This window comes from Mastigoproctus giganteus, chromosome 6 (genome assembly GCF_048544385.1).
Source record: "Mastigoproctus giganteus isolate SK-2022 chromosome 6, ASM4854438v1, whole genome shotgun sequence".
Taxonomy (NCBI): Eukaryota; Metazoa; Arthropoda; class Arachnida; order Uropygi; family Thelyphonidae; genus Mastigoproctus; species Mastigoproctus giganteus.
Genome location: NC_143580.1, coordinates 88,163,680 through 88,181,864, shown reverse-complemented (window position 1 = coordinate 88,181,864; position 18,185 = coordinate 88,163,680). Strand labels below are relative to the sequence as shown.

The following is an 18,185-nucleotide window of genomic DNA, read 5'->3' as shown; positions in this document are numbered from 1 at the left end:
TTTATTAACGGAACGGTCCATAGCCGAGTGGGCAAGAGCGGGAGTGCAGTAGCACACGCTCTTTGAGTAGACCGGGGTTCAAGCCCCTGACTGCTGAATACGGTGGATCTGCCAACCCGCACTGGACCAGCGTGGCAGATTATGGTCCATTTCCCTCAGCATGAATTGTTGAGGAGGCTTCCATCCTGCAGTGGGTTGATAACGGCTGCACTTTACTTTTACTTTTAACGGAACGGTGAATGCAGAAACCTACACTGCTATCTTGGAGGAGTGCCTGAAACCCGTTATTAGGGATCACCACACAAACGTCCAAAACTGCATTTTTCAACAGGACTCAGCACCTTGCCACGCAGTAAAATTGCTACGTTTTATGCTATATAGATTTAATGATGAGTGTCTTCTTGTCTCACAAGGCTTAAAAAATACTTACAATGTTTCCTCTCGTTTTTCTCCCTTAAAGTAGAGTCCTACCTCAGAAATGCTGGCATTACAGTGTTGGACTGGCCCGGCAACAGTACAGATTTGTGGTACATAATGTCGTCTCAAATTGCTCAGAAGAAGCCAACAAGTAAGATTCAGCTGCAAGAGAGCATTGTAAGGGAGTAGTACCACGAAATTGGGCAGCTGTATATCCAGAAGTTGATTAATTCTATGCCAGATCGTTGCAAGGCTGTAATTGCAACTCGAGGAGGAAAAACAAAATATTGAAGACTTATTTTGCTGATCTACAGTATGTAATACTATTACGTTAAGTTGTCATTTCAGTTTGTACACGTAAACGCAATAAAATGTTTGTTTGGTTGTCACGATTTCTCATATTTCCATTAATTACGCATTTTATCCTTTGGTAATATATTTATGGCAATTAGGTATATCAGGTGGAGTCTTTTTAGTGGATTTCATTCACAGAGATATATATCACTTCTAGCAAATGCATTTCGAACATTTCTGCAACCCATAATGCAGGACAAAACACATTAATTGCAAAATTCACACATGATGCAGTTTTTTTGTCAGCCACTGTATGTTACATTTTTTTTTTTTTTTTGTAAAGAACTACGTTTTTAAAATTAAACCCCTATCGTCATCGCTGTTGTGGGTGTTGAATCAGTCATTATTTCAACTTTAATTAATATTAGTACTGATTGCAATAAATCATCTTAATAACTAATTATTTGTTCATTCTTAAAAGTTTAATTTTCACCCGGAAACGATAGTACTATCAGATTCGTTGATTGTTTTCAGTTTTTGTAGAGGCACCTAGGGCCATGAAGCATCAGAATGTCGTGTATTTTGCCTGAAAGAATTCCTTTTTATTTAGCGGAAACCCATCATTCAGTTCATTTCCAAAATGCATTCCCATATTGGTGAACCTAATAATATTTGTAGCCGGATAACCGAAAAACTGTTTCGAGGGATGAAAAGTAGAGCTTCTGAGAGGAAAAACTGAAATCCTTGACGTGTCCTGTAAAGTTCCCTTCGTTCTGACCAGCAAGTACATTTCATCTGTGTCTTCCGAATCCTGACCTTTTCCACGCATTATAAAAAAAAACAAGCAGCGACGCTATCTACTTCACTACTCGTGGAGATAACAATCATAGTAAAACTTTCCTAAAATATATTTTAATTCCCTCTTTACTGCCAGAATGATTCGATATATATGTAAAAAAACGTTTTTAGCAATGCAGACGGACTGCTAGAATAGCTCATGGATTCTGTCAAAGATATTTCAGCGGTGTTAGGTCCCATCTTTAATACTGCATGCAGGTTTGGAAGCAATTAGGAACAATTTGCATCTCTTAGAATGGGTTCAAAAAAGAGCGATAAGAATAGCCATGGCCACAAAAGGGTACACTCTTAACAAGAAACAAAGTTGTGTAAATTCCACCTTCTGGAAACTAGGCATCTCCAAGGAGACCTGGTTGAATGTGTTCTCCGAACTGGATGCCCATTTAAGTGGCATTAATGCTATCTTCAGTATTTTCATTGCGAAGGACGTTTGAGCAATCTTATTGTCTTATGTCTCTTACTGTATACTAATAGCATCCCCAGTCTTTCTCAGACTTCACACACAAAAGACAACATAAATTTAAAATCGGAGAAGGATGGTTGCAGAACAGATGTGAATAAATTTGCTTTCATTTGGAGAGTAACCAATTTCTAGAATGAACTTCCATCTGATGTTGTGGAAGTGAGTAATTTGAAGAACTTTAAAAAGGATTGGACACATTATTACAAAGGAGTGGGAATGAAATGGTGTGGGAATCTTTTTTATAGCTGGTATGTTCGCGTTTCGTTTTATAGGATTTTAGGAGCATCAGTGACTAAGGCCATATATACGGTCTGTAAATTGTGTGTTCTGTGGTCAATTTTCTGTTCGGTAAATTGATTTAAATAAATGAAAACTATATTTGAGGTTCTTTTTCTATTTAGGATTATTAAAAAAAATCTAAATACTTCGTTTAACATTTCTGTGTGCTATCATGGAATCCACATCAAATACCAGTGGTAGTAACTAATATTATTCTCCGCTTGCACCTTTATGATTTTAAAATACATGTATTTGCTGCTTTAATTTTGGAAACCAGTGTAGATGTGCTGTTTGATTATAAAGTTATTTCTATAAATCACAAATTTATATTCAAATTTAAGTAGTATTTATGCTAGTTTAACTCCTAATAGTATGAAGCCATTTTTATGATTAGAAACACATTTTATTCTCTACTTTAACATATCTCTTTTGTCCATAAAGTATCAGGTATTTTTTTAAAATAATACGCTAACTATAATAGCCAGCTTGAAAATAGCTCTCTCATATCGTTTTAAAGTTCCGAAGAGCGCACTAAACTTCATTTCTCTTCCTTTTATACAAATGAGACATTCTGAATAGAAAATAAACCTTGACGAGTGATATATTCGGTTACGTTAATCACGTTGGGATTTTGTTTTCATTTGGTATTCATATGTCAGAAGATTGGTGCACATAAAGCACAAATGCAGTTCTCTGAATGCCCTCCTTAGCAATTATAAACAATGCTCTCTTATTTCGTATTCCCGGGAGCACTGCCTCAAGATATGTACTGGGTGATTATAAAGGACATTATTCGTCGCTATAAATCACTCAACAACTTGTTGCAGAGATTTGAAAAATCTGCACGAAATTTCTACTGAGCATGTGTACGAAATTTACGAGGGCAGAATTTACATAAAGGCGTCGTTTGGACACTAGACATTCGCATTATGAACTTATGTTAATATCCACTGCACTTATTCTGTTTTACTGTGTATCGGTGTCTTAAGTCATACTGCGCTCGTGTGTGTTTATGGGCAGTAAAATCTAGAATAATTCACAGGGGAATCCTCCCCCTCAGTTCAACTAGCTATAGCTCCGATTGAAGAGGCAGTTTAACAACTCCTCCAGTCTCGGAGGGGATTGGAGTTGTCTAACGAGTGACAAGGTTTGAAATCACCATACGATCAAGGAGAACAATGTCCATGCAAGAAAAGGTATAGTCAGTTTCGTAACCAGGTCTCAAATATATAGAACTTTACAAGGCTTTTTGTGAAAGTGCCCAAATAAAAGTCGACAATCCATTTCTCTATCATCGCTCAATGATCTACAAAGCGCTGCTCAAAGGTAAACTTCATAAGATTCAACCCTCTGTTACCCGTAGAATTTTATATGTGGGAAGAATGAAGAATTCGGTAGTTCCGGACTCTTAGGCAAATATTAATATTATACTAACGGTAACATTTTTGTTGATTGACAAAGAACACAGGGTAGACGTAGACATTTCTAAATTTAGTTATTTTATATATTTCTTTTTAGCAATTCAATAATCGCAATAGCAATGAAGGATCAACTGGGCCAGCATAAGAACTTTGTTCATGTGCCCAGCATTCCAAGTGCAGCATTGATTTTCCAATCCAGTTGCTCATATATATATGACTCATTGTCTGATTTGTTGTAACTATTGGGAATTCGGAACAAGGGATTGAACCTATCTACTTCTCTATATCTAATTGAGCAGATTTCTTCTGCTTCGTTATATGTGAAGTGGCTTTCAAGATCCATGGATTTTCTTTCAAGTGCAGTACCGTTTCTTTTAAACCAGAATTAGATCTGTCGCATTATTATACTTCTCCACCATGATTTCTTTACAAAGACAAGAGGTTTTGGATTTCCATTTTATGAGCTTTATTATCCACCAGCTGTGCCTTCTACTGCGAGCATCGGACACTTGTGTTAAATTCTGTAATATTTCTTCAGTCTATTTATTCTTTGGCCTGTCGTTGTTTTCGGCTTTGATCGTAGGTAATCGTCTTTACACCTAGCTAAAGTTAGATCTAAAACTTACTGCTTCACTGTTAGCGCTATTACGTAATGCATTTTTCAAGGATTCGGCACCTGAGGAACACCTATTGATTGACCGTCTGTTGACTTTTGCATTCTTATCTTTCGACCTCAGCAATAAACAAAATATGTATAATTAATAGGTTTAACATTTCCGGAGCTACCCTTTTGTACAACATTAACACAAAGTAGTGATTGACAGGAATCATTTACTGTTACCATGAAGGATTACAAATGGTGAAAATCCATTTCGAAAATTTTATTCACTCCGGAAACAATTTCACTTACCAGATTTGACATAGAAATCGTTGCGTTTTACTTGTGTCCGGAAATTGAGATTGAAGAGATACTAAAAAGTTAGTTTTGGTATTTCAATGGTTAAATGAATTTTCTTGAAAGTTTTAGAAATGGCGCCTTACAGATAGTGAACTAACTGTGAGCTAGTATTATACTCTCATCCATTATCAAACATTAGATTTCAGTAATACCCAGGGCTACCTACTTCTGATCTGTGTAGCTCAATTTGGTCCCACCCCAGGATGTACCCTTTCCAAGGTTTCCAGTCCATACTTTCTGAGCATTTTTTAGCTTAGAAGGTGTGGACTGCAAATTTTGACAATTATACATCTTATCACGTGGTGTGTGTGTGGGTTGCTTTAATGATCTTAAGTTTAAAACGTTGTAACGTTCTAATGTCGTTGCATGTCCAGTTTCCTCTTCGAAATATTTGGTCCGCGCGTTATTCTTAAAGCCACACAACCAACAATTTCTGGTGGTTGCACCTTCTTTTTGGTCTTGATTAGACCGGCATTCTAGCCCGTGACCACCAAATACGGAGGTTGCGGAAAGGTCAGGGAATGACCACCGCATATACCTTGGGCAATATGGCCTTAGTTGCTAATGCTCTTAAAAACCAAATAAAAAATAACCTTCTTTTGGAGTGAATTTTTTAAACAAGCACTCATCCGTGTCCGGCTGAACAACCACCTGGGGTGGAACTCTAAATGAAACTACAAATTGTATATTCGATAGTTAATGGCAGTTTTCAACTCTTTGCCAATGATGACAGCGAAGTAAATAGTGTCTCTTCTCTTACTCACCGCATGGAAAAGACTTGGATTTGATTCTCGTCATCGACCGAATTTAAGCATATTTCCCATTGGGGGAACGATAAGATCTTTAATGGGTTTTTATTCACATCGTCGCCGAATCAGTCCATCTTGAGTGAGGGCTACTTAGTTTATAATTCCCTCTGTGGAGATGTAATCTCCAAGAATGAATTATATGTGCTGTTTAACATAAGACGACAACTACAAATAACAGAGGTTTTTTTTCTAAAACTGCAAATCATGACAACAAAGCAAATGAGCAAAGAGTAGTGTACCGTTGAGAGGGGACTTCCAAGGTTTTGCTTTGTATTGGGATGAAAAACCACGATTGTTTTCTGATAAACATACCAATAATAGGACTAATTACCTTTTCCCTGGAATGTAGTATTTCTTCCTCTTAAACGAGCTAATTTATTGGGAGGATTATGCTAATCATCGTCCCAATAAATTAGCTCTTTTACCAATGAAAACTAGTAGGATGGGGAATTTTAAGAACACATTCAGAATTGGACGAGTTATTGCAAACACAAATTATCTATAGATCGTCTCGTATCATGACTGCTAACTGAGCGTTTACCATCTGTTTGTGCAATGGAAACCATGCACCTCTTCTCAGCCTGAAAACACCTTAAGATATTTGTGTTGTCGAAGCTCTAAAGAAATTCTCTATATTGTTTTTTCTAACGCCATACCTGTACAGCCCAGGTAATACTGTGATTTTTAACAGGTTCCTTATAAAAAAATAAAATGGAATAATCCTGCGGTGAAATTTCTATGAAGGTGAATTAAATCCATTTTGATATCTATCTGATAATCTGAAATATGTATATTTTATCCATTTAAAGCGGGAATTTCGTTGAAGTCGCTTAGTAGTGTTATGTAGACTACAGGTTGCAAAAAAATTGTACTTGTAGCTTCTAACGTAGTTATACAAAACGAATCAATTCATTATGTTTCTTTGATATTTATGCCAGGGCTCTGCGATTTATTATTCTTATTATCCAAAGAACTATTAGTTTAATAGTCAGAATTAGAGGTGTAATTATTCTCCATATTTCCATGTCTTTAAATATCGACATCCTATTTAACAGGTTCCTCATATATGAGGTACCTTTCTTGGCTTTTAATATCGATTTTAGTGTTTTATTTTTAGAGGCCATGCCTAACGCTGTTATAAGCACCAATAACGATTTAAGGAAGATTACGTAAGAAACAAGAATGTTCTAAGTAGAACTAATGGTGTCTATTTTTTCTCTTTTTTCTTGGAGCTTGTTTTAATCTTCGTTCAAGATGGCAGATTGGAATCAAAAAAATGCCCAAAGACCTAAAGTCCAGAGGGGTAATCGTTTGTCGAATAGTTTCATTTTCACATTATATAGTTCTCTAGCGAGAACTAATGGGTTTAATAAAATATGAGTGACAACTGATTCCTTATAAAAAAAAAAAAAAGTAGTGTGATCTTAAAAACGAGGGCTGTTTGAAAAGTAAGGTAACATATATTTTGGTAAAAAGATATTTAAACTCAGAATGATGAAATTACACATAAATGAAGGCACATTGATGCACCTCTACTCTTAGTTACAATCACCCATCACTGTAAGACACTCTCATCCGGCGTGTCACGAGTGCAGCCATACCTCTATCGTAAAATTCAACGTCATTCGCAATTCACTCGGATTTCACCTCACCGTTAACTTCAAACGACACAACCGAATCAATTTCACGCAGGTTTTTTTTCTCCCAATTCCAAAGGAAATGAAAGACAGAAGGGGAAAAAAGTCTAGGCTGTGTGTTGGATGATCAAGCACATTCCATCCGTAACTGTAACCACTGTCACTTGCAGGCAGCTGTGTGACGTGTTCGATTTTGTTTCAACTGACTGCAGCAAAAATACTTTTTCCCCCTGGACATAACTCACAGGTTCCAGTCCGGATAAATTCTATATGCTTAGCTTCCTTGGCATGTATCATCAAAAGTCTACAGTGTCCAATAAGGAAAAGACAAGAAAAATTAAATGTGTCTTTATCCACGCCGTTTCTGTATTGGAACGGCGCAGTTATGCCCCCAAATCATGTTACCTTACTTTTCAAACAACCCTCGTAAAATGAGAGGGAGACCTGAACACGTACCATAATGAATATAAATTAGGAACCAGTACTGATGAGAATTAATTTAATATATCCGGTGGGGGTGTCCAAAACAAGGCTGAGAATAATGCATTTAAGTCTGCGCAATTCTGAAGAGATGAAAGTCCTTACAAAAAATTGAGGAATTTAATTACCTTGCGAAAATATATTGTTTGTACTAAACAGAAAGGCTACTGCAGAAAAATTAAGAATGGGTGATTACCATCTAAATTATCTCTTGTTTGGAGGCGCATTTTAGTTTTTATATCGTATTTTAAAGATCACAGAAATCGTGTTGGTTTAATCATCAATGAGGAGTTATTTCTCTCTCATATCACGAGAAGCAATATCGAGTGTGAAGGGAAGGTTCGGGTTGCTCTATAAAATGGCAACCTTACTGTCAAATTCCCGAAAGAAGTCTCGTAAAATTTTATTATCAATTTGTACAGCCAAAATTTGTGCATACACGAGGCAGTTGTGTATGGCGTAAAATTTAAAGTTTTAATTATCTTCGTTGTAAAGAAGAGCCATTCAACTATCAGAAAGTGCTTCTCCAGAATTGTGAGCTAAGTTTACGACATCGTGTCTTTACGAAGATCTATAGTAACCTCCTTGTCTCGAATATAAAGCCAGACACAAGAGTGGGGGCCTTGCACGCGAAGCGAAGATTATTGCTGTCGTAAAATGGCAGTCCAAGTATACCTTCGGATACTCCCTCCTACCCCCTCTTTCCTTTAGTTCAAGAAACCTCTTAGCGACTGTCAATTCAGGAATTTCCAAGACAAACGTCTTTTAAATAGAAATCGAAATCAAAAACCTTAAAACAAGGATCTCGCGAATTCCTTCCATTCCTCGAGGAGAGCGACAGTCAAATTGTAAGTAATCGAAGAGCTGACAAGACACGTTCAAGGGACGTGGACGCTAAATTGAAACGCGCCTTTTCCATACGAGACCAGGCGTAGTCGCTCGTCTTAGCTGGTCTGATGATCCACGTGTACTTTACTTGAGGGGAGGAGGGGATAGATATAAGAGAGTAATAACTTCATTGAAACTATTGAATTATGTACGACAGGAAGCCAGTAGGCGGCGCAGATGCGTTATTTGAAATGCAGAATCATCAGCGAAGATTGTAAATAAGTTCATCGAGAAATGCGGTTTGGAATCTTGGAATCTATAAATCGATTTTTCCCCCAATCCGATGTCTCGGCCAAAAATTGAACACGTCAATCGTGTCTGTAGGTTAGAATAATAATGTCTGTTACGGATTTTTCCCTTCGATATAGATTTTTAATATAAATACGCTTCATGTAACTTGAAGACGAACCAGAGATTATTGAGATAACTCTTGTAATGTGAGCAAAGAGCTACTTCTAGACACGATCTATCAATACAGACACAATGGTATCTTTTGTACTTTGTGAAGTGGATGCACATCGAGTGTACTTAATTCCTTGAATAATGGCGGAAAGTAATGGATTTAGAACAAGTTATTCTCATTATTATACTAATAATTTAGACTATGTATAAATATAGTGCAAATGCATCAGGAATACATAGCTGTATCTGAATAAATCAGATTATTAATAAAACGGCATCGTTTTAAGTTATATCTCATATTGTGAATACCTTCACAACGAGTTGCCATGATATTGCACTACTTCGAATAAGTAACGCTTCACCTAAGGAGAAGACTAATGTTACTTATTCTCAGATGGATACCACCACCCAGACGGCACCGTTTCAGGGCTATTTGGCCCTTCTTCGGTGGGTGGGTAGGTACCCGAGTGATGCAATGATGGCAAAACAGTTATGAAGTATAACTCCACAATATGAGAGATGCCTGATAACTTAAAACGATGCCGTTTTATTAATAATCTGATTTATTCAGATACAGCTATGTATTCCTGATGCATTTGCACTATATTTATACATAGTCTAGACTCCTTCATAGCTTGAGGCTTATGCCCTAAACGCTTGAGACTAATAATTTAGTTAATTACAATAAAATCATTATTATGCTAATTTTAATTCGAACTTAGTGCTCGAATAAAGGGATACATTTATACAAATTCAGGCTTTATCACTGTCCTGAAAGCCTGTCAAAATTATGTTCAAAAGACCGGATGGTACAAGACGTAGTAAGAAATATAATGAGCAAAGAGAATCAAATATTGAATATTCATTTCGGTCATTTTTAATGTCACACCAGATGGTAATGTCTCGCGCAATCTGTGGGTCTTTTCAAATGGATAACTTTCCTTCCTATCTTATTCATAATTACAGTTCTAAGTTATTATTACAGGCATAACCCTGGTAATATTGTATTATTTTACGAGTCAATTAAACGGGTCATAGTTTACTGTCAAATATTTTCGCTGATTAAGCTCAAGATTACAATATGGGCATCAAAAATGTACCCTGAACTTGATGGAATAAAATATTCTCAACGGAACCTCTTATAACGTTGAAATTATGTTAGAGAAACTAACCATATATCAATAAATTTAAAGATTCATCACAAAGGAAGAAAGCCGAATAATTCAAAACCTTCCTTCATTCTTAAAATGGCCAAATGTACAGCAAATACTAAATTTTTCTCTGCTTATTTATTTAAAGTCTGTAGCAGTCGAAATGCGTTATGTTACGAATTTCCAAGCTCTCTACCATTTCCCTGTCCACCGTTTTCAGGCTATTTGAAGAAATTCTTTTAGTTACATTTATTGAAGGGGCCATTCACGTTCTTTAAGCGAAATATTGGTTTTCTCCAAAATGATCCCCTCGTCGCTCTGTTGTTTCGATATTAAGAAACTTGGAAACGTTTCTCTAAAAATATATTATAAAGTTTGCGAAGGAACACGAGCGCACACACACACCAGCTGGGAGCGTTATACATATACTGCTATTGAACAAGATGATTTTATGAAAACCTGCTCCCTCCTGCACTGCATTTTCATCGAACATGAGATGCATATATGTAGCCATTCTATCTCTCCACAGCTAACCTGAATATCTGGTAAAGTGCATTATTGATCCTTCTGTTTATTCGCTGCTTCTTTTATCAGTACGCCGGAAAAGATAATGCTTATCGATTTTTATATCTTTGATCTCTTATGTAAATCACAGTTGAAATCTGGAATATTTTAAAATAATCAGAACCTCTTTCTTACCGGACTCCCAATTCTACCTTTTTTTGTTGTTGTTTTTAAAGGTCGAAGGAGATAAATTATCATTTTAATAAGCACTAGACCCAGGAAATTCTGCGCACTGCTTAATACGAAAATATAAAAGCATTTATAACGAAAGGCGCTTACCTCTCAGTACTCGTGTATAAGTAGATTATTTTGCTCTCCGATGAATAATGTGTAATTTAGATAATTTTGCATTCTTTCAAGAATCGATGGTGTTTGTTTTCGTTCGAGCAACAGCGTGGAAGCACTCTGATATGCATCCACTAATTGAATGTTGTCATTTTGACGGTCCTGCATATTCACCATTAAAATGTGCTTTTAAAATGCTTCATTGTACTTTCGAGCATATATTTTTTTCCTTCAGAGAAAAGAAGCGGCCCTTGTGATCCTGAGATACGAAGTTCTGGAAACCAAACAAAGAACGCCTCTTTCTATTTTTTATTTATTTTTGACGTTAAAAACGTTTTTACTGGCATTATTCCAAAAATTTTGTAACGAAAAACCGTCATGCGAAAAGGGTTACGGAAGTTACGTCATCTTCAGCTTCCGCCAGAAGCGAATTATTTTAACTTGTATTGTTGGAATCATACTTGAATGATGGCAACAATAATTTGTCTTCTACTGGACCAAATTTAATGAAATTTTGCACGGAGCTTCATCTTAACTCTATAGTAGAGGCAAACTTTCAAAACTCTGAAAATTGCAGTAATTTTTCCAGGATGGTATGGAAAATATGAACATGTGATCAAAGAAATTTTCTCACTTAATAAACGGGATAATGTGGACGTATAGCATATCGTTTGAAGGCTAAGGAATTTAGAAACAGAAATATTAAGGTTTTAAGATACAAAAAAACTTTCGGAAACTGGGAAATGTGTTTTCAGATTGAATGTAATTTTTTTTCTTTACAATTACACTCTGAGGCTGGAAAGGAGTTGTGCACATTTATGAAAACATTCTTCAACTTGGACATGTCATCAGATCTTTCGATAAATACTACACGTAATGGAACAACTATAGATGGTGTATTTAGTCGTGAACTCTTTAATGTAAAAATTATATATCCTATTTTAGTCCTCACAGACCAGTACTTTCAGTAACCGATATTTAATTATTATTAATAAAATAAAAGCACTGTTAATTTATTATCCATGAATTTTATTAATATCTGAAAATTAAAAGGTTTTTAACGCCTGCCGATGACTCTTAAATGTAAAACACGTTAAATATGCTAGCGGCAGGATACATTATGCACCAGGTACAAAAGTTTGTTTTATTTTATTTTTTAAGTAAGTCCTGTACAGCTTATATATTAAACTTTTATGTTGACGAAAAGTGGCTCCACTGTCTGTTCCCTTTCTCCAAAACAGTTATTTCGCTGGTGTCCGATAGCTGTCCATTTATAAATTCATGTAAGGTGGCTCCTAGATTGCTTTTCTTCGTGTATTATAAAGAGGAAGCCATCTAATACAAGCGAAATGATTTTTAACGCTTGAGTTAGACCGATTACGTTAATATCCCGAGACATCTGCAAATGCAATTGTATTCGAAGGGCAGTTTGTCCCTTTGGGATATGAAAAGCTCTGCGCACTTCCAAAAGTTCCCTTGTTCTCCTTGGAGATCAAGTCTAATTAGCATCGTTCCAAAAGGGTGGCATTTGGAAATTAAATCCTTCTGAATCAAATATCTTCTGAGTTACAAAGCGATTCGATAGATGGCACTGCAAGAGACGTAAAAATGCAGTGCAGGACCGCACTCGCATAGAGATGATGGAATTCTCCGGAATAAATATTAATAGCCAAAGGCTTAGCCTATTTATATTCATGAGAATCTGAATAACTGTGCTGTCGATGTCAGTAACTGTATGAACTGTATGAAAATCTCAGAAGGGAAGAAAAAAAAGAGGACCTCCAGCAAGCAGATGAGCACATACGTCGTCGGAAATGCTGTGTTCAAAACTAGAAAGTGGGCACGGACCTTGTTATGCATTTTCAAATGAAACAAACTTTTATCAGCTAGTGAGTAGGACGAAATAAGCAACGGGACACCAGCAAATTAGAAGAATAAGGCAGTTCTTTTCCTTGTTAAACTGTTTTCAGTCTGTATTCGTTCTGCTTAACGGGATTGTAGAAAATTTATAAATACGCTAACGCCATGAGGAGCAGACCTTGGTGCTTCTGATACTTTTAAGTTGGATAACACTGATTGTGACTCTGGAATAATAAATACTGTGTTACAGTCAGAATATGTCGATATGTATGAGAAGAAATATATATATATATATTTATATGCCTAAGTGATGAAATCAGAAAGAAACCTACTTCTTCCTGCCCGAATATTTGAAGGATTTTTTTTTATGTCCTGGGGTCTTTTATTAAATATCCAATATAGTCAGGGATGCTAATGAGATGAGATGCTTTTAATCACTGAAAGCTAGCCAACACCTTCGTGTTAGACTATGAGGAGTCAGTATACGCGGAGTGCAGTAAATCATGCAATCTTCCCCCATCGGTCTGGATCTCTGGTTACATAATTTATACCCTCGAAAATTCGGCTTTTCATACATCTGACCAATGATAAAATACTTGAAATTTACAGACACAATTTATTGATGCTTCACTGCTTTAATTGTTTTGGTACAAAAACAACAGCACCTGTTTTGCAGGATGAAGACTATACAATCCTTGCAATACATCGATTACCACAGCTATGGTGTGTGCTGAGTACAAAGGAATGTATGTTTCCTTTTCTACCATAAATACTAAAAGAGCCTTAACATGAAACGCTGTGGATAGAATTCTTCTACCCATCCTAACAAGTGTTAACCTGTTGGCTTAATGCCCTTTCTTAATAAAGTTAATTTTTAGCTCCTTTAAGACCACAAAAAGTAATTTTCTCTGAGCTCTGAAATTTTTTTATCCCGTTACTTCTTTAAAGGAGCTTTCACTATCACATCTGCCCCACACACAATGAAAATTAGTCTGTCTATATATGTCAAGGTCATTCAGATGCGTTTGTAAAGTTTGAAAGTGGATTGTACCACTAAAGATTAATATTCTTGTTTCCTCTTTTTACAAAGTTATTCTGGTTACTTTATTGTCAGACTTCGTACAGTGAAACGAATATTTGAAAAAAAAAAGTAAGCACCAGATTTCCCTGTCAAAAGTTATATTAGGACCACAAAACCACCTTGTTGAGTCCGTTAATTAATTGCAAAAAATGGCGTGATCTAAATAATTCTTTCTTGTAGGAAGAGTTATTTCTGGGTACGCAACTATTGACGAACACTCTACAGAAACCGTACGAAATTCTTTAATAACTCACCATTTACTTGATATATTGGAATTAAAGTGAACAAATCACTAAGAGATTATTTCCCCTTGAGGATACTGTGTGCACGAATTATTTACTGCCTCTAATTTTACAGTGTTTCTGCTTGTTGTGGCATATGCCAAGCGTGGAATCCAATATCTAATTTTGATGCGGAATTTACTTATTTTCGATACATTTTTCAAAATCATTCTCGCCGCGTATTCTCGTTTAGAAAGCGAATTAACCGGATTCCTCATCAGCTGCTTTAAATTTCCATACACAAACCATAAATCACTGGTGAGTGATTCAAGAGATCATTTATTGCAAGAAAAAAAGTACGTGATGGATGCTTTTCTGCTCTTGTTAATTCCTTTCTAGATTTCCGCATGTTCGAAACTCATTTCAGTCCATCAACCTACAGTGAACTCCGTATCGAAGCGGTTTTAAGGTTATATATTAAAAACTTTTACTCATGATGAAATGTTTTCTTTTCCGCATATTCATTTTAGATATTAGCATGCAGTTCCTTGAAGTTTAAATCGAAGAACTGAAAGCTGATGCGTTCTAATTGATAGTGTACTATACATGCCTCCAACTAATCCTAACCTCTGCTAGATATACTAACTCCGCAACATAAACAGGAAACCACGGATTGTTAACATTGTCCAGTCGGTGGCAGTTAGAGTGAGATCCCTCCACCCTCGCTCCGGATTTTTCCACTGAAACAGAAAAAGTCCACTACCATGGCGTACACATATTCTTCAGAATGTAATGCGAGGTCTTCAAGAAAGATCAGGAACGAAGTAAAGCGCAGAAGTTGGTAGCAATGCCAGCTATTTTTAAATTCATTATTTTTCTGGTGTTATGCAAATTATGTGAATTTTAGAGATGGGAATATTTCCAGAGAAATAAAAGAAAATTCAAAATCATGCTAGCAAACAGATATCATTTTGTTCGTTTCAATTGCAAGCGCGTGAAGAAACTGTCTAAGGTTATCTTGTCTTTATCTCAAACATTCAAAAAAATATTACTTAAACTATGGAAATTCTCGGTTGCGAGTATAATTGAATATAGCTATTGCTCTTAAATAAATAGTACACTTTAGCAAAGGTTCACGAGTGTATGAAATCAAATAATAATTGCTAATTTAGTAAGTCTATCTACAATACAATCCAGAGCGTTAGTTAGTTAGTTAGTTACACAACTCCTGGTAACTATTCCCTTTTGCATCACCAGCAAAGAAAGGTGGAGTAGAAAGTGAAGACATTATGCCTCTTAGCGGAAAATATTGTGTGACACGGGCAAATATTTTTAAATACTTTACCCTCTCGCATTGGAGAGATATCAATAGTCCAAAAAGCTAGGCGTTGTAAGTTGTGGATCTGGTGTCTATAGAACGGCTGATGTCTATTAAACATCCACCTACACAACAGTCTATTAAGCATCCACCTACGCAACGAGGATCAGGTGTCTATTAAACATCCACCTACACAAAAGCACAAGGATTTAGATAATTGTCCCACCATGAGGTATCGATGTGCAGAAGACTTAACGTTAACTAGCTTAACTACAGGAAAGATTTTTTGTGTCATAATTATAAGGAACAAACACTATTAATCCCTTAAAACAAGCAGCAGCATATAGTCTTCCAAGTATTCGCTTTATTATAATTGTCCTTAAATTAAAGTAACCGAAGAAAGTGAATACTGACAGCACCTAAACGAATATAAAGATATATTAAGTGCGTACCTCTGGTGACAGTTGATGTGATAGTTGCTCCGTCATCCCTCTTCCACGATACGAACGTCAGGTATTCTCTGACAAAGGTAGGCACCTGGCATCGTAGGACGGCTGTATTACCCCTGACAACGAACTCATCGTACACTTCAACTTTGTACCTCCGCTGAACAACTGGAAATAAAAAAGTTAACTTGCAGAAAATCGTTTAATTAAAGATGATTGCAGTCAATATTCGACGTATCTGATGAGTGAATTTAATAAAACAGTATGGTTAAAGGCTACAAAAAATGCTCTGTAAAATTAAAACTGTATTTATGAATGAAACCTCATAAAGCGTTCAGCAGCTGAAAGAAAATGCGGCCTGTTACTGATGTTTTTGTTTTAATGTTACTTTTGTTTGAAAACTTACAGCACAATCAAATGTATTCATGCAAAATATGCAATATCACAGATGAATATCATACCATATCAAAGAAGAATATATTAAATATATTCATTCGGTTCGGCTGCGAATGGTTCGATTCGGATGGTATGGTTCTGCTTACCCTTCGTTTGAACTCACCTTCATCCAATTCCCAATTCAATATGGCGGCTCAGTAAAATATTCGAGTTTGGCAATCCAACAATTAAATTGTCTCTTAGCACATTTCTTAAATTCTCAATATTCTCCTCTAAGTTGCAATTTATTTTAATCTTTTGGTTCTGAAAGCTTGTACACCCACAAATTACATATTATTAAAAAGCAATTACTTGTCCATTATGTGCCTTAATTAGTATTAGATTCATATTTAACGATCTCTTTGACACTCACTTTTATCGTTTTGACATGACTGGACTGGAAGATGCTCTTGATTCCAATAAGGAAATGAAGCGATGTTGAACAGTAGGGGTTTAACAATTAGGCTTTATTTATATCTAATTTTAATAGCTCAACTAATAAGGCAGACAAGATGGTACTATCACTATTTTAACTCTTCCTTACAAATGTTCTTATATAAGTGCAGTAGTAACATGGGATGGATGTATCCGGGATTCAGTGAACACATATGCAAAAGATGAACGTGAACCAAAACATGGCCACCCCACCCCTCACGTACACGTGGGCACGTTTACACTTCACACACACACACATAGATGATACTCCCCTCAGTGTAGCTGACACTTCATGCTCAATAGTTGCATTTCTATATGTAGCATCTGAGCCGAGTTAAAGGTCATGAGGTGTATTCTTTAGCAGGTTTGCCTGTTTTGTGGGATGAAAAACCAGAGTTTTCGGGCAGCATATCGGGCAATAATACTTCTAGGAATGAAAACATATGACAAAATATATTTCAGTGAAAATAAATATAAAATAAATTTTCAAAGGTGCTAAGTGCAATCAAAGGTGCTAAGTAGCCGAGTGGGCAGGAGCGGGAGTGCAGTAGCACACGCTCTTTGAGTAGACCGGGGTTCAAGCCCCTGATTGCTGAATACGGTCGATCTGCCAACCCACACTGGACCAGCGTGGCAGATTATGGTCCATTTCCCTCAGCATGAATTGTTGAGGAGGCTTCCACCCTGCAGTGGGTTGATAATGGCTGCACTTTATTTATTTATTTTAAGTGCAATAGGAAATCCATAATCGAACATTTGACAAGGTTCATTTGCATATTATTCCGTACATCTGAGAGACGTGCAGATCCTTTTGGCTTACCTTTAGAGCAAAATGAGTTAAGGAGGTAGATGGCACATTTAACTTGGATTATCTATCTCTTCACGAAAGGAACCGTGTGGCCAAAGAACTTGAAGTTCATTTGGTTTAATCAAAATGGTCGAAGGCGGCATTCTTTTACAGAAAGCAGCATTAAGTTTTCGAATTAGCCGTACAGAAGAGCCCTAAATAGGTGTGTTTGATAGCGGAGCTGCTGTTTTTATTTGTGTGAGCGTCCTCTTATCTCATAATGATGTAATACATTTCCACGCAGGCACTCGTCGTTTATCGTGTAACCAATTTATTTGCCCATTCTTCATGGCTATTTCTACGTTCAAATTATCTTAATTGAATGAAAAGCTTTTATTGCTCCATTTTAATCCTGTTCCCACTTTTCTTTCTCCTGTCTAGAGGCAAGGATATCAATTTATTTCATAACCTTGAATTAGCTTATTTGGTGTTCAACTGTAATTGCAGATTATGCAGCTTCTGGCTTGTTTCAGCGAAGCGCCTTTTTAATATGGTTGCACGTGCCTAAAGTTACATAAGACGCACAATTAAGATGATGATAAATAAATAGCTGTAGAAATATTTGCTTGGTGGCGGACTACAACCACAGTGGATAATGTGCTGCGAAATTGTAAACACAAACATTTTTCGTCTCTC

At 36.3% G+C, this 18,185-nt stretch overlaps 1 protein-coding gene across 1 annotated transcript in view; it reads right to left on the bottom strand.

Moving 5' to 3' along the window:
- LOC150084457 (cell adhesion molecule Dscam1-like) overlaps window positions 1–18,185 on the bottom strand; it is a 304,207-nt gene that overhangs the window by 140,595 nt on the left and 145,427 nt on the right. The window contains exon 3 of the mRNA XM_090375236.1: window positions 15,839–16,000. Coding sequence (XP_090231362.1) covers window positions 15,839–16,000 — 162 coding nt within the window. The remainder of the gene's footprint in view (window positions 1–15,838; window positions 16,001–18,185) is intronic.